Here is a 14,776-nt window from a genome sequence, read left to right on the forward strand (position 1 = left end):
CCATTGGAACTAATTCACATTTGCTGGAATGTTATTCCTACATTCATAACTTCTTCATGATTCTTTGATTCTCCATACTCTTATACTTGCAAAATGACCCATAATTATTGAGAAGATAGCTTTTAAGTAATTCTCAAGTGTCAAAGGTTCGTCCAATTAAGCAAGAAGCTCTGGTGGGCTTGATCTGAACTTTCACATCATATTTGTTTCTTGACATTGGTTTATGGATGGGATTTCTTTGCACCAAGAAAATGGAATGAGGTGACCAGAGTTCCCCGCTTCACAGGCAAGGTTTTTTAGAACCAAACCGGACAACAAATCAGTTAGGGGTCCGGTTTTTGGGTCGAGTGGTATGACCGTTCGAACTGAATGAATGGCCCATTCTAAAAAAAAATAAAAATCGGTCAAACTATTGAATGGTTCAAACAGTGACTGCCCGGATCAGCGGTTTGCTAACCAAATCAATGGTTACTGGGAATATAGCAGTTCTAGAGTAAAATGGAACCGGTCACCTGACCGATTTCGGTTTTTCCGGTCCGGTCCAGTTTTAAAAACCATGTTCCCATGTGGAGAAGAGAGTTCCAGGCTTCCAGCCTCCCAGGTCCCAGGTGAGGGGGCACACCACTTTTGTATTTTTGGTAATAAATAAATATTGAATAATAACATGGTTGTTGAGGATGGCGGTACAATTTTGGACTCGCATTTCCCAATGTTGTCTTTTCCTTTCCCCCCTACAGAACCAGGAGGTGCAAATGGTCTCAAGCAAGAGGCGTTCTGCAATCTGCATCAGCACCGGCGCAATGTGGAGAATTCTGTTATGTCTAGTGCCTATGCCCACTGGAGAATTCTGCAATCTGCATCCCCCATCCCTGAAGGCTGAAGATCCCTCTCTGTAAAAAAGCTTGCATAGTTGCATAGCTCAAAGTCTTGTATCAATGAAACTTTTTTATATTTCCAGCATTGCTTTGCTGTCTAGTGCCTATTTCCAACATTGTTTGAATTTTGAAGTTTATTGAACTCTATGCTTATACGAACTAAATATTTTCTATTTTTTTCTGTATTTTTTTGCAATTTTTTGTTTTTTCCTGCTTTTTTGCAATTTCCTGTTTTATTTCTGTTTTTCTCTATATTTACCTGCACTTTTTTATGTTTTGTTTTTCTGTTTTTCTGTTTTTCTTTATGTATTTATTTGTAATTTTCTGTTTTTTTTTTCTGTATAGTTTTGCAATTTTCAATTTTATTTCAGTATTTTTTCTATACCTATTTTGCACTTATATGTTTTTTTCTGAATTTGTTTTGCAATTTTTATTTTATTTTTGTTTTTTCTCTTTATTTGCAAACTCCCTTTTTTCTGTATTTTTTTGCAATTTTCTGTTTTATTTTTTTGTATGTCTGAATTTTTTTGTTTTATTTTTGTGTTTTTGTTTCAGTTTTTCTGTATTTATTTGTAATTTTTGTTTTTTCTGTATTTTTTGAAATTTTCTGTATTATTTTGTATTTATTTTGTACTTTTATGTTTTATTTTTCCTTTTCTGTATTTTTCTGTACTTATTTGCGCTTTTCTGTATTTTTCTGAAATCATTTTGCACTTTCATGTATTTTTCTGTACATATTTGCACCTTTCTGTATTTTTTTGTATTTTCCTCTATTTGCAATTTTCTGTTTTATTTTTCTGTTTTTCTGTATTTTCTGTACTTTTCTTTTTCTGTTTTTTTGATATTTTTTGAATTTTTGTTTTCTGTATTTTAAGAGTTTTTCTGTATTCTTTTTTATATTTTTGTGTTTTATAGTGTGTTATTTTTAATTAGATAGTTTTATTTCTATATTTTTCAGTTTTTATTTAATTCTGTATCTTTCTATATTCATTTAAACTTTTATGTTTTTTGTATTTATTTGCAATTTTAGGTATTTTTCGGTATTTTCCTCTATTTTATTTGCAATTTTCTGTTTTATTTTTCTCTTTGTGTTTTTTCAGTCTTTTATGAAATCTTCTACTTCTGTTTTTTCCGTATTTTTCCCAAGTGGGCCATCGGGCACCGGTTAAGTGGTAAAAAAGTAGTCAGGGCCTTGCAACCGATGGCCGTCATTTTACTACGACGAAATCCCAAGAGTAGAGCATATACTTTTTATGTTTTTATTTAAAAAAGACAAAATCTGAAAATCAAGCTATAGCCTGGGCTCACAAAAGACCAGAGAGGAGTTGCAAATAAAAATAAAAACAAAAATAAACAGACACACAACTTTAGAAGTGAGAACATTCTTCAATCGTTTTTGCCGTGAGACGCATCTCTATCACTGTCAATTGAATTCAAGTGTTTTTTTCCTACAACTTCAAAAAACGTTTAACTAACCTTCTTCCATCATCAATCGTTTGTGCCAAGACATTCAGCACAAACTTAAGCAGATATGATCGCATTGAGACACACGAGTATTTCTCATCACATAATTTATTATTGATCAAATAAATTTGTTTTCCAACTACAATTAAGACTTGAGAGCTAAGTTCCAAGTTATGTTTACAAAGTCTTCAACATTCCCACAGTACAATGTCAAAAACAAACAATGAAAGTAGTGAAATCAGCAAAGCCTTGTATCCCAACTACATGTGATATGAGTGGCACACGCTTGCTGAGTTGCAGCTCTAACTAATAACAGAAAACAAACTATCACAAAGATCAAAATGTCAAATAGAATTTTCAACGACTAGGCTTTGCGATGTATACAAATTGAGGTTAACCAGGGAACACACCTAAAACGTCACTACAACACCGACATTAACAAAACCATCACACATGGTACACAAAATTATTATCAATTGAAATTTGAAATGCCAAAGAATGAGATAAAAGAAGAATGCAATAAAATCAAGGAGAACCAAAGCCACCTTTTCATCAGTCTTGATCCGAGGTCTGACCCGAAATAAAAACTTGGCCTTCCCAGACCAATGTTAATTTTAATCAATTCAAAAAAAAAAAAAAGATTGACTGCATAAGATGGGAAAATAATGGCAGGAGAATACCTAGTCTACCTAATACTACGATAAGCTTTTAACAAGGACTTGAAACTACCGTTCCATATTCAAAATCTCCACTTGCGCTATATTCTATTTTTCTAGAAAGCACATCTTTATCAAACCCTGTCCAGACTAAAAACCATAAGAGCACACTTAACAACCCACTCCAATAACTCCTGTGTATTTTTGCTTTCCTCCAGTTCAATTCAGAAACCTTCATGTTCAGATGGAAACTGCGCTAATAAAAAAATGATGCCTAAATACTACCCAAGAAGACTACAAGCAAACACTTCTCTAGGTTATTTTAATCCTTTTTTTCTGTTATGTCCTTTAGGGAATTCACCATCACACCACTAAAATACAGCTCCAGCTTGTAACACCACTAAAAGACAGCTCCTGATATGTTATATGTAATTTCCAAATCATTACTTCTCAATTACAAAGTACTTAAAAAGATATCATAACAGACTTGTCAACCAAGCTCATTTGAAGCATTCAGTCCTTAACAGAAAATTCAGGTACTTCAAGTGCTGCAAATGATAATCATTATCCATGCCCAGTATAAAATGTTAGAGATCCAACTAAACTTAACTAGTACAATTATTACTACTAATATTATCACACAAGACCCCTGACAGAGTAGAAAACCAACCTTCCAAATAACTACAAATAAAAAACCATCTACTTCTAGCTAACGGAAGAAGATAACTCCAATCTATAGTTCTTATAGAATGATGTATAAAATGGTATACCCTCTGTTTCCATCTCTTTGATAGTACACAGAAATACCAACTAACGGTTGTAAGGGAATTCCAGTGTTCACATTACCAAACAAACTCACTCTATATGGTCCTCCATTCCAATGTAATTAGCCTCCTGAGCCCAAAAATAAAGAAAAACATGATAGAATGCACAGCACGTTGTACTTATGAAGTCAAAAGTACTTCCTAGAATCCATGTATTTTTCAGGATCAAATTTCAAGAGAGTTGCATGTTTCACAAGCCATGATCTTCAAGCATGAATTCCACTGTTAAAACCATTATCTTCTTGTTAGCAATTTACCCTTGCCACCAGCAAGAAGGGCAAGCCTGATTAAGGGTGAGCTTGCAAACTCTGTAAGATTAATGTTGGACCAACCAAAAGATAGTATGATTATAATACACCAAACTTCAGACAAGAAAGCCTTTGTAACCAATAGGTGGTCTTATTTGGCACTTAAACATGATAAACATCAATGCATGATTCCATTTACCAAAGGATAATTCACCGAGTGTTTCCTTCATGTTAGGTCTGGACTGTAGCATTGATGCTAATACTTAATCAGCCTTTGCAATAATGCCTCCTGGCATTCCAAGCTAATCCTTTACCCAGGAATTTAGGGAATAAAATCATCCAAAAGGACTTGAAACTCATTCTGAAGCTCCTAACTCATCAAGCTTTCATGTATGCCAGAAATTTTTGCCCATTGCTAGAACACAGCATACAACCTCTTTGCCCGTCAAATGTAGTTCTTATAAGGAGAGAATTAAATATGCATGTCATACATAACAGACAGTACGGCTTGTTCTATAACTCCAACTCAAAGATCCTTACAGTGAAATAAGACTGGAAAGAAACCCACATTTATAGCCCAACCATGACCCAAATTGCAGCTATTGCATTGTACAACTCAATGCTTAAACCCCCACTTCTATCTGGCAAATTGATAGGCCAATTAACACTCAATAATATGCGTCTTTCCAAGATTGTAGGCATCATTATGCATAAAGCTCCAATAATCCACGGCCTATAGCATGCTCTCCTCAAGTTAAATCTGTGTCAGATACAAATTCCTGTGACCACCACGCTCAATCATCACCAATCATACTGCTACAGGAAAACCAAAGCAATGTCTCCTACTTATGAAGAAATAAAAAAAGAACATGAAAGAAAAAAGGCCAACAATACATGATTACAAGGCATGAGAAGTCAAGTGTCGTCAAACACACAATTATCTAAAAGCACAAAAAGACAGAGTGCACAGAACAGTGACTTACCTCAATAATAAGATCCAGAACCACTACTGCCCAAGTAACCACTGCCACCCAACCCACGGCTTGAATATAACGATGAATATGAGCCACCACCAACCTACAATCAGTGCTTAATAATTTTATTAGATGGCATTTAAAATTTTCCAACTCAATATTAACATTACTGACAAAATGAAAACTTCATGACATACATCAGGCCCACGAGACATATAGTCACTGCCATAACTTGATGAATACATTCCACCAACATCACTGCTACCATAAGAACCTAGAAACCACCACAATAACAGAATAATTGAGCTTTAAACAGCAATCAAAGCCACAATGGGATTTCAAATGAACGAGTGGAAATGAACCTATCAGATATATTTGACGTACCTCCACCATAACCCATACCCTGGCGACCACCATAGAGTCCATGTGATTCCTGACCTGAGAGAGAACTCCGGCTGCTGCCGTATCCTAATTGAGATCTCCCAAGCCTTGCAACAGCAAGAGAATGGGTTTGTTTTGTTACAAGTTCTAAATATAAAACAAAAAAAAAAACATATCATACAGCTTGGATTTCTAAAAGTTCTATCTAACCTGTCACCATATGCATCCCCGTATTGGGAGGCACTGCTACTAACTCCATAGTCTAAGCGAGCTCTTGACTGACGAACACCAGCATCAGAATAACGTGGAGGAACATCATCCTTTGACAATAAATCATTATCAGAAAACTTCGTGGTCTTGACAGAGAAGAGAACAATAGTATAAAAGAAGAAGAATATGTAAGTGCCAAAGCAAATAATAAATAATAAATAAAATACTAACCAATGCAGAATATGAACGTTTTGCCCCAGATAGTGAATCATATTCACGTGCACGGCCTTCACGATAACTTGGTGGAGGCCTTTCAAACCTCCGTGCATAGCCTTCATCCATATAGGGCCTCCTTGCTGCAGTTCGTGAAGCGCTTCGTGGTGGAACATCGTCAGCATAGCCAGGTCCACGGGAAGGATAGTCATCCCTGTAGGATGACCGCCTCTCAGTAACAACCCTGGAACCATAATCTGCAGCCGCTCTACTTCTTGGAGGAAGCTCTTCACGCCTACCATAATCCCTCTTTGAACTGCTCTTTGGGTAGGAAGGAACTGTTCGGAAAATCATGGCATCAAGATACATTTAAGGGGCCCAGTTGGAGAAACTAAAACAGTGATAGGGTAAGGAAGGGGCATACCAGGAGCTCTTCGAGGGGGAGGAGGCAAGGGCCTAACTCTTGCAGGTGCAGCCATAACAGGACGTCTATCTCTAAATCCTACTGGCCTCTTTAGTCCACGACCACTAACTGGGGGTAGACGTGCCCCAATTCCTCTTGGCCCACGTCCAGATAGGCCACGCAATGGACGACCCCAGGCACCCCTGACAACTCGTGAAGAACCTCGCCCATACCTGGAATCACCACGAAGGGCACGCTTACCTTTACCTTTCCGATGTGGCCTTGATAATCTAGCCCTTACTTTTGCCTGAAACATGTCATATTACCATCAAACAAATGAATAACAAAGAAACTACACCCTATATCATCCTGGTGCAGAAATAAAAGGAACAACGTCTTAAAAACAACAGCTGACCTTATTGTCTCCCTCGCCCAGCTCTGCATTGTTAATGCCTTCAGCACAAGCCACTGCTGCATCATGGGTTCCAAAAGTTACAAAGCCAAAATCCTTTCTCCTGGCCGATGGCATATTACGAGCAAGTTCGATCTTTTCAATCTCTCCAAATTTCTTGAGACATTCCTTTACACGATCTTCATCCCATGAAGCAGGCAAACCATCCACAAACACAGTTTTAACCTGAAGGAAATAGTAACTAATTAAAAACTTCTAACTTCAATTACGAACTCCAACTTTTTGGAACACAACAACACTGAAAATGAGATAGCACCAGGCAGCAGGTAGGCACACAAGCAGCAAGCCACATATATAACCCACTACGCCAAAAACCAGTTAGTGATGTTTAATAACAAGGACAGAGAATGTACCAAAAATGATAAATGAAAATAGTCTGGCTGCTGCATTGGGCAGTTATACAAGAGGAACATAAACCTATCAAGACCTAGTAAATGTAGACTACACAAACTTTCAACACATTAGAAACATGTAAAACATTAAACATGTAACATGTCAAGCATCAGGTTTCACATGCACAATCATAGGAGACAGGCTTTATGTTCTTATATACCAGAAAAGATGCAATCAACTCTGTAGGTTGTTCTCCAACAATTATATGTGCTTGTGCATGTAATGGCCAATGGCTGCATCCATAAGACCTGACATCCAGTAACATCTAATGTACATTTTTTCTACTTTTATTTACATTCATTTTTCAAAGATGAAATTGCTTCTTCATTGAAATTTTGTAAATATGACTGGGAAAACGAAAATGATTTGACATTATTCATTCCTACAAAAAACAGCATTTTCAAGTTACACAGCTTTCCCACTAATATTATAGGTTGTGTAGTGTGAAGATGGTAAAACCATTCCATCTAATCAGGTTTGGAATGGTTCAATCCCAACTACCTAAAGAAGTTTGGATCAATATGTACCTGTGCCATAACCTCGTCATCTGGCTCAATGAAAGAATCGGCAAAAGAAACTCTTGCAGGCCTATCAACTCCAAAAACAACATCCCTCTTCTGCAGGCGCTTATAAGCATCCATGGCATCTGAACGAGAAGAGAACTCCAAAAAGGCAAACCCACGATTCATTCCCTCATTGTTACTGTCTTCAACCAATGTCAAGTCCTCAATATTCTCAACTCCATAAAGCTTTAACTTGTCTTTCAACTGGAACCAAATACACACAACACAGTCAGGAATCTCAATTACCACCAACAGAAAAAAAAAGATCTGGGTATGAAACAGTCCAGATTACTCACAGCTTCCTTAGTCCATGTCTTGCATATGTTGCCGAGGAAAAGGGTATCGCTGTCTTGGCTTGCAGATGCACCACATTGTTTACCATTTACCTGGAATAATGATTTTCACAAAAATTTAATACAACAAAAACTGAAATGCAATACCATTTCAACTTTGTCAGAAGCCAGAAAAAATACCACTGGATTCTTGAGCTCTGTAACAGCTCGTTTTGCTTGCTCTACAGTTGCAAAACGCAAGAATGCAAACCCCTTGTTTTTCTTAGTCTGAGGGTTCATCATAAGCCTGACTTCAGTAACTTCACCTACTTGGCTGAAGACCTTCCGAAGATCATCTTCAGTCGCATCCTTGTCCAAGCCTCCAACAAAAATTTCAAACTCCTTGCGCTTTCGTCTCTCCTTAACAACTTCATGATGTTCTTCCTCCTCTTCATCAAAAATCTCTTCATGCTCCTCCTCTCCATTATCTTCATCCTCTTCACCTTCAGCTCCCTCAGCAATGTCTTCCATTTCCTCCTCAACCATATCACCTTCCTCTTCTTCACCCACATCACCCTCCTCAGCCTCTTCCTCACCTTCATCTCCCTCCTCCTGGACATCCTCGTGTTCATTTTCCTTCTCATCATAATCCACTCCACCATCCTCTTCAGCTTCATATTCTGGCTCATTATCCTCCAGCTCTAATCGCTCAGCTTTGTCATCTTCATCAAAAAGCTCCTTCACATCATGTTCTTCTGTCATGGAAACAGGAAAATACTTATTTCTCGTCCTAAATAGGAAAATACTTATTTCTCGTCCTAAATAGGATCTCCCATATCCATTTAACTTGAATCCTATAAAGGACTAATAATTACCAATTCCAATCCTTTCTAAATGTTCGCAATTAAAACCTCATTAATTAGAGGAGCCCATGAAACGTGCAAGAAAACTCCACTTACAAAGGTGGAAATCCACATACAGCCTTTACATATGCTAATCTAACAGCAAGAAGCATTCCACCATTCATTTGAAATATAACAATGCCTAACAGGCAGATGAACCGGTACGAACATGTACATGATTTGTATACTCTGGTGCCCAATGCGACAATTGCACAGACAAATCAAAGGAACAAAAACCAGTAACGAAAAAAAACGAAGGATAACTTTATACATGATAAGTATATCAACAGATACCTTGCAGCGCAAGGAAACTAAAGAAAAGGGACTTTTTCTAAGATTCTACAAGTGAAAAGAATAAAGAAGAGGATGATAGAGAAGAAACCAAAACTCTGAACAATTAACACATCAACATCAATAAATAAAATGAGATAGCCCCATCACGTGGACAAAAGAAAGACAGAAGGAGAAAGATATGTGTATAAAGACATGCCTTTTATTCTCTTTTTTAAACGTTCGAGGAATTGTGAATGGAAAAAAAATGAGACTCAGAGGCGTCAGATCTGAACTAATTAGAGAGAAAACATAAATTATAAATACAAAACAGAAAAAAAAAAAAGAAACGATCTGAAAAAACCTTACCTTTCGCAGAAACAGGTCCGTTTGTCTCGGGTTTAACTTCAGGTTCAGGATCAACAGTCCTCTCCTCCGGCTTTTCTTCAATAACCCGCTCCACCTTTACCTCTTCCTTAACCTCGACCACAGAAACCGAAACCTCTTCAACCTTCACTGTTTCTTCTGTAACTTCCTGTTGATTCTGGGACTTCGGCGTCCCCTTCGTCGCCCTGGGCGTTCTCTTCGGTCCAGGCGCCGCCGTTCCCTTCTTCACCGCTCGGGGAGGCATTCTCTCAGAGTTTAGAAGCTTGAAATCTCACGAATAACGGGCGGAGAGGGCAAATGAAACAGGGAAAGAAACGAATTATAGACGTAGATAGAATTATCAAAAAACCCTAGAAGGATGCCACCGAACAAAAAAAAAGAAAAAAGAAAAATAAAAAGGATAAATTCAAAGAACACAACAAGGGACCCTAACAGAAACTCCTTCAGGGAAGCAAAACCCTAGAAAGAAGCCCGGAGCTCGATTTGAAACCCTAGCTGTTAAAAGTAGCATCGGACGCGAGATTAATGGAATATAAATAGACGAGCGGAAATGTGATAACGTGGTCCAGATACTATTGTTTTTTTCGGTATTCTCGGGAAACGACTGAAAACGAAGTACTGTTCTTCTCAATCAGAACCGTTCAGCAGATAACCTTGGCTGTGATTAATTCGATGCGAGTTTATTTTTCTGGAAGAGCGTGTGCTTGTGAAGGTTGGAACAGCAATAGCCACGTGGCAAGCTAGTTTGCGCCGACCTCATACATGCATCGTTCGATAGTCCCGTTCTATTAGAATTGGGATCAGCTCCTCACATACGCGCCTCACAACGACTTCACAGTGACATCCCAGCGTGCATTGGGAACATCTTCTCTTAGGGTCCTAGACACTATCAACTTCATCACCGCACATCTCACTATTAAACTGGATCCCACCATAAAAAAGTGAGACCCATCACGTAGGGTGTTGGAACATATTTTTGGGCAGGTGATGTAGACTCCATTCCTTCAACTTTACATGATATCGACCATGCCCAACATGAGTCGGGATCTCCTGCCCACACCTTCCTACCCATGTCACCAATTTTGGACACATGTCCTATAACATGTGCCTCTTCTTCACATGTGTAGAATTGCATATGAAGTAAAGAGGATGTAATGGAACGGACATTAAGTTCATCCCATCAGAATTCAGATTTCACCCTTTAACCCAATTAATATTTTTACCTAAAAAAAATTACTTTCCCCATCCCAACAACTCTAATAGTGTTTCATTCTCTTCATTCATTCTTTACAGCGTACTGTTCCAATAAACTTCATAGGCAACTAGCAATCGGCGACGTGCTCACCGGCATCTTATTCTTTCTGTATTCCATCGATTAACCTTCTTATACTCTCCACAACATCCTGTTCCAAGAGATTCCACTAGCATCTGGCATCCAACAATCGAGGACGTGCTCACCAACATCCTATTCCAAGAGTAACCTCAACCAATACAAGAAAAAATTAAGCATTATTTTCTTTTAGTTCTTCCAACCAGGTTCTTCTCACCGGTAGTTATGCTCTGTTTTATTTGATTCACTTATTTTCTGTTTTCTTTTGGTCAGGCATAGTAATCTCCTCAATTTATTCTCATATTATTTTTCTTCCCATATTGATGGTTTTCTTGTATTATTGCACGATATTCCAAATTTAGGACTTAAAAGCTACGATATGGTCAAGACCCTACAACTAACTGATCCCATAGTTTTGTGGAATTCGATCAAAGAGTTTTTTTATATGGGTTGTCACTACATTTTCCCAATACTTGCTTCCTAATTACTTCAAACATAGCAATTGGGATGCTAGTTATTTCATTTTTGTTGTTAGTTTAGTTGATTATGATTGGATGATTTATGATATTTTCAACTAGTAGTAGTGAACAATTGGAGAAATTTAACCGTTGAGGGGAATTGTAGTCAAATTTTCATCTCTTGGTTGTGTACTTGTGTACAAAAGTAGTGCCTTGGAAATTCAGGTTTATGGTTAGTAGAGCTCAGTTATTGGGGAGAAATCTGAATTGTTCGTTCAGATGGATTCCAAGGAGTGCCCACGAGTTTGATGATGACCTAGCCAAATCAGGGGTATCAAGATAGTGTTTAGTCTAGGACCTGAGAACGCAATGAGTTTTTTTTTTTATGATAACAATAAAAGTAAAATGACTTATGATATTTGTTTAGTTGCTTGAAGATACAATCCACATTGGAATTCATTTTCATTTTCCTCAGCTTGCTAAGGGCATCTTAATGATCCTATGGTCCTATTGGATTACTATTAAGTTAATTTAAGTAATACACTTATTGGTAAAAGGAACTTAATTCTTTATAAAACTTGAGGGAGAGTTGCATATTCTTTAGTTTTACATCAATGGAGAGTTTACATCAAAAACCAACTTCATGCTAAAAGGAAGTAATCAAAATCGAACCACACCAGACGGTCGGACCGGAAAAATCGGGAACCGGTTAGGTAATCAATTATGTTTCCCCCCAAAACTAGATTTTCTTAAAAAAAAACATTGATTTTGATCAACAAACCACTGAACCGGGTGATTAACCGTTTGAACCGTTCGAACCGTTTTGACCTTTTTTTTTGTCAAAACCGTTCGACCCAATAACCAAACCCTTGACTGGTTCGGTCTCTGGGTTGGTTTTAAAAACCATGCCTGGAATAATATCAAGGTCACAACTAGAGGAGCTAGTTATGGTCTTAACAGGGGATGTTAAGCTAGATTAATCACGTTTCAATTTAAAATGAATTTGGCACATGCACATTAAAAAATTCTAATAGTGTATAAATAATGAATTTGGCACATGTACGTCCAAGAAATCTTCCATTATTTCTTTTATTCTGCCATATCAAACTTGATCAATATTTACTTACAAATTACAATGTAGGTGAAGATACTTTAATCTGTGATGACGTAATCTCACAAAGGGTTCATTGTCTCTTTCTTTTATTATAATTAGCTGTAAATTGAAGAGGAATGTGCATCTTTGGGACTTGAGAGGAATGTGCATCAATGCACGACAAGCTAACTTTATGGAAGCAAAAGCAATAGAAACCAAAATTTATGGCATTGGAAGCAAAAGTGGATGGGATACAATGAGCACAAGGACACACTCGAAGAATGACGCTCTTGACTTTGTTATTTTTTTGTGTAACCTTGATGTGTTTAAAGGTTGTCTTGTGTAATGATACTTAACTTGCTCTATAAACCATTATATTTTCAGGTTTTTTTTTGTTATTTTTTAAACCAGAAAATCAACTTTCAAATGGTAATGTGTTTCTCTCTTTTCAGAGTGAGTTTTTTTCCATTTCAAATATTATTTATAAAATAAGATTTGTCTTTCTTCTTAAGTGATGTCTTAACTAGGAAATCAACTCCAATTGGATTAGGACTTTTTGACACCATCCAAACAGACTTTGGAATCTAAATTTCAGGGTTAACAATGAGCAACTTATGTAAAGGGGTCATTTTTGTATTGTATTGTCTTTAATATCATATTGTCCAATGTTGACTTGGGACATACAAAGGGGCCAAATAATGTAAATTGTTTGGTACATAATATAGGAAGGCAAGCTACCCACCCTAAATTGAAATCTTACTAGTAAGGGTGGATTCGAGTTGAGCCGAGCCGAATAGTACTAGGCTCAAGCTCGGCTCGAGCTCGGCTCAAGTCAAAAGTTCATAAGCTCGAATTCGGCTCGGCTCGGCTCATTTTATATTTTATAAAAATATTTTATTATAAAAATAAAAATTACATATAGAATTTTTTTTATTTTATATTTAAAAAATTAATAATTATAATATTTTTATTATATATATTAAATATCAAATATATATATATATTCAAGCCGGCTCGTGAGCCTCACGAATCGAGCTCAAGCAGCTCATGAAAAGCTCGGCTCGTTGCCACCCCTACTTACTATAATAGATTGGAGCGTATTAGGCCTAGTAAATCAAAACTTCTATTTGGATTAGTTTCTCCTTCTAAGTAAAAGATTAAAAATTGGTGAGCATAGAGATGAATAACCATTGTAATAGAACCGATTGCTGAGTCAATCAATGCAACTAAGGGCCAAGGGCCAATGTGATAATGAATGAATTGAATAACAATTGATTTATCTTTCTAGTAAATATGTCATTAAGTTTATTGTTTATTGTAAATTCCTTAATTGCTAAATGGCATAGTGGGTTGATCACTAAATTATAAATAATACTTTATTACATGCCTATGAATAAATTAGGCATTTAATCTATACTAAATTTCCATCCATGAACTCTAAAATTTGTTCCATGAACTCTAAAATTTGTTCCATGATTGGCTATGAAGACAAAATCCAAAGTCCAAGCATACCTGAAAACAAAAATGAAATTAGATAAGAAAATAGAAACAAGCTAAAGGTCAAGCTATAGGATCATTAAAAATGAGAAAGAGAAAACCCCACCCTCCCTAATTGATACAATTCAACAAAGGCATATAAGTTAAATTCATCAAGCTAGTTATATCAATGCAATTGAGCGCGATCCGGGCACTCCTAGTTGGCTAGAACCTGGCTCATAGCTGTGACTAACGGCACCTGAGACGAAAAGGAACGTGAAGAATTCCCGGGTAGCTCTCCCGACGGGAAGGCTCCGATGCTTAAGTTAGAATTCTGAGAAGACTCAAAGAAAATGTAGAGAGAAAACTAAGAGTGCTGATTGCGTTAGCTTCAATACCTCTTCTCCTCGAGGGTCCGGAGTCTTCTTATATTGAAGATCTCTCAAATCAGGTGTAACCGACTCTGCCACAGCCGTTACTGCTAGAGCCGAGGTGGCAGATGTGGGCAGCCGTTGCAGGGTACAGACCTGTCAGGCGTACCACATCTGGCAGAAGTGGCAGGCACGCCGCCGCCTGACAAGAGACGTGGGCACAGCCTCCGGATTCGGCAGGTACTATTGTCAGGCAGATCTTTTCTGTAGGTTGCCGAGCTACTTTGCATTGAGCTGCCTTGGTCCGAGCTACCCTACACCGGGGTGCCGGGGTAGCCAAGGTGCGAGTGCTCGAGTCGAGCCTTAGGCAAATATGGGCAGGAGCGTTAATGGGACTATCCTGAAGTGTCCCCACTTCGGGGTACTTCCCGTAGACCGGGGTGTTCCCTTTTCAAGAAGGAAGAGTTCGGGTCTCGGGAGGAGCTCGGAAGTCCTCCTCCCTTAGGGAGAATTCTGAGTATGCTAGATCTTTCTTCTCGGC

General features: G+C 37.6%; 1 protein-coding gene across 9 annotated transcripts; it reads right to left on the bottom strand.

Moving 5' to 3' along the window:
- Positions 1 to 2,431: 2,431 nt before the first annotated feature.
- Positions 2,432 to 10,016, bottom strand: LOC104609827 (uncharacterized). 9 transcript variants are annotated; one of them, XM_010276217.2, is made up of 12 exons: positions 9,490 to 10,016; positions 8,150 to 8,703; positions 7,973 to 8,062; positions 7,641 to 7,880; positions 6,664 to 6,885; positions 6,270 to 6,555; positions 5,864 to 6,183; positions 5,633 to 5,742; positions 5,426 to 5,529; positions 5,239 to 5,315; positions 5,051 to 5,144; positions 2,432 to 2,760 (listed from the first exon to the last, which is right to left on the bottom strand). In XM_010276217.2, the coding sequence occupies exons 1-11, from the start codon at positions 9,749 to 9,751 to the stop codon at positions 5,052 to 5,054; spliced, it is 2,358 nt and encodes a 785-aa protein (XP_010274519.1). In that variant the 5' UTR covers positions 9,752 to 10,016; the 3' UTR covers positions 2,432 to 2,760; position 5,051. The 9 variants fall into 9 exon arrangements, with proteins under 9 accessions (XP_010274519.1, XP_010274518.1, XP_010274516.1 ...); XM_010276216.2 differs by lacking the exon at positions 2,432 to 2,760 and adding an exon at positions 4,505 to 4,827; XM_010276214.2 differs by lacking the exon at positions 2,432 to 2,760 and adding an exon at positions 4,505 to 4,846.
- Between the last annotated feature and the right edge of the window lie 4,760 nt (positions 10,017 to 14,776).

The sequence above is a fragment of the Nelumbo nucifera genome, chromosome 1, assembly GCF_055504915.1.
Source record: "Nelumbo nucifera cultivar China Antique chromosome 1, China Antique-T2T, whole genome shotgun sequence".
NCBI classification, from domain to species: Eukaryota; Viridiplantae; Streptophyta; class Magnoliopsida; order Proteales; family Nelumbonaceae; genus Nelumbo; species Nelumbo nucifera.

What these genes read in the sequence shown, in the direction of transcription:
- LOC104609827 (XM_010276217.2), bottom strand. Translation starts at nt 9,751, where the DNA reads ATGCCTCCCCGAGCGGTGAAGAAGGGAACGGCGGCGCCTGGACCGAAG. An exon ending in GGGTATGGGTTATGGTGGAG is followed by an intron (nt 5,316 to 5,425) that starts GTACGTCAAATA and finishes GGTGGTTTCTAG; the next exon opens with GTTCTTATGGTAGCAGTGAT. An exon ending in ATATGTCTCGTGGGCCTGAT is followed by an intron (nt 5,145 to 5,238) that starts GTATGTCATGAA and finishes CACTGATTGTAG; the next exon opens with GTTGGTGGTGGCTCATATTC.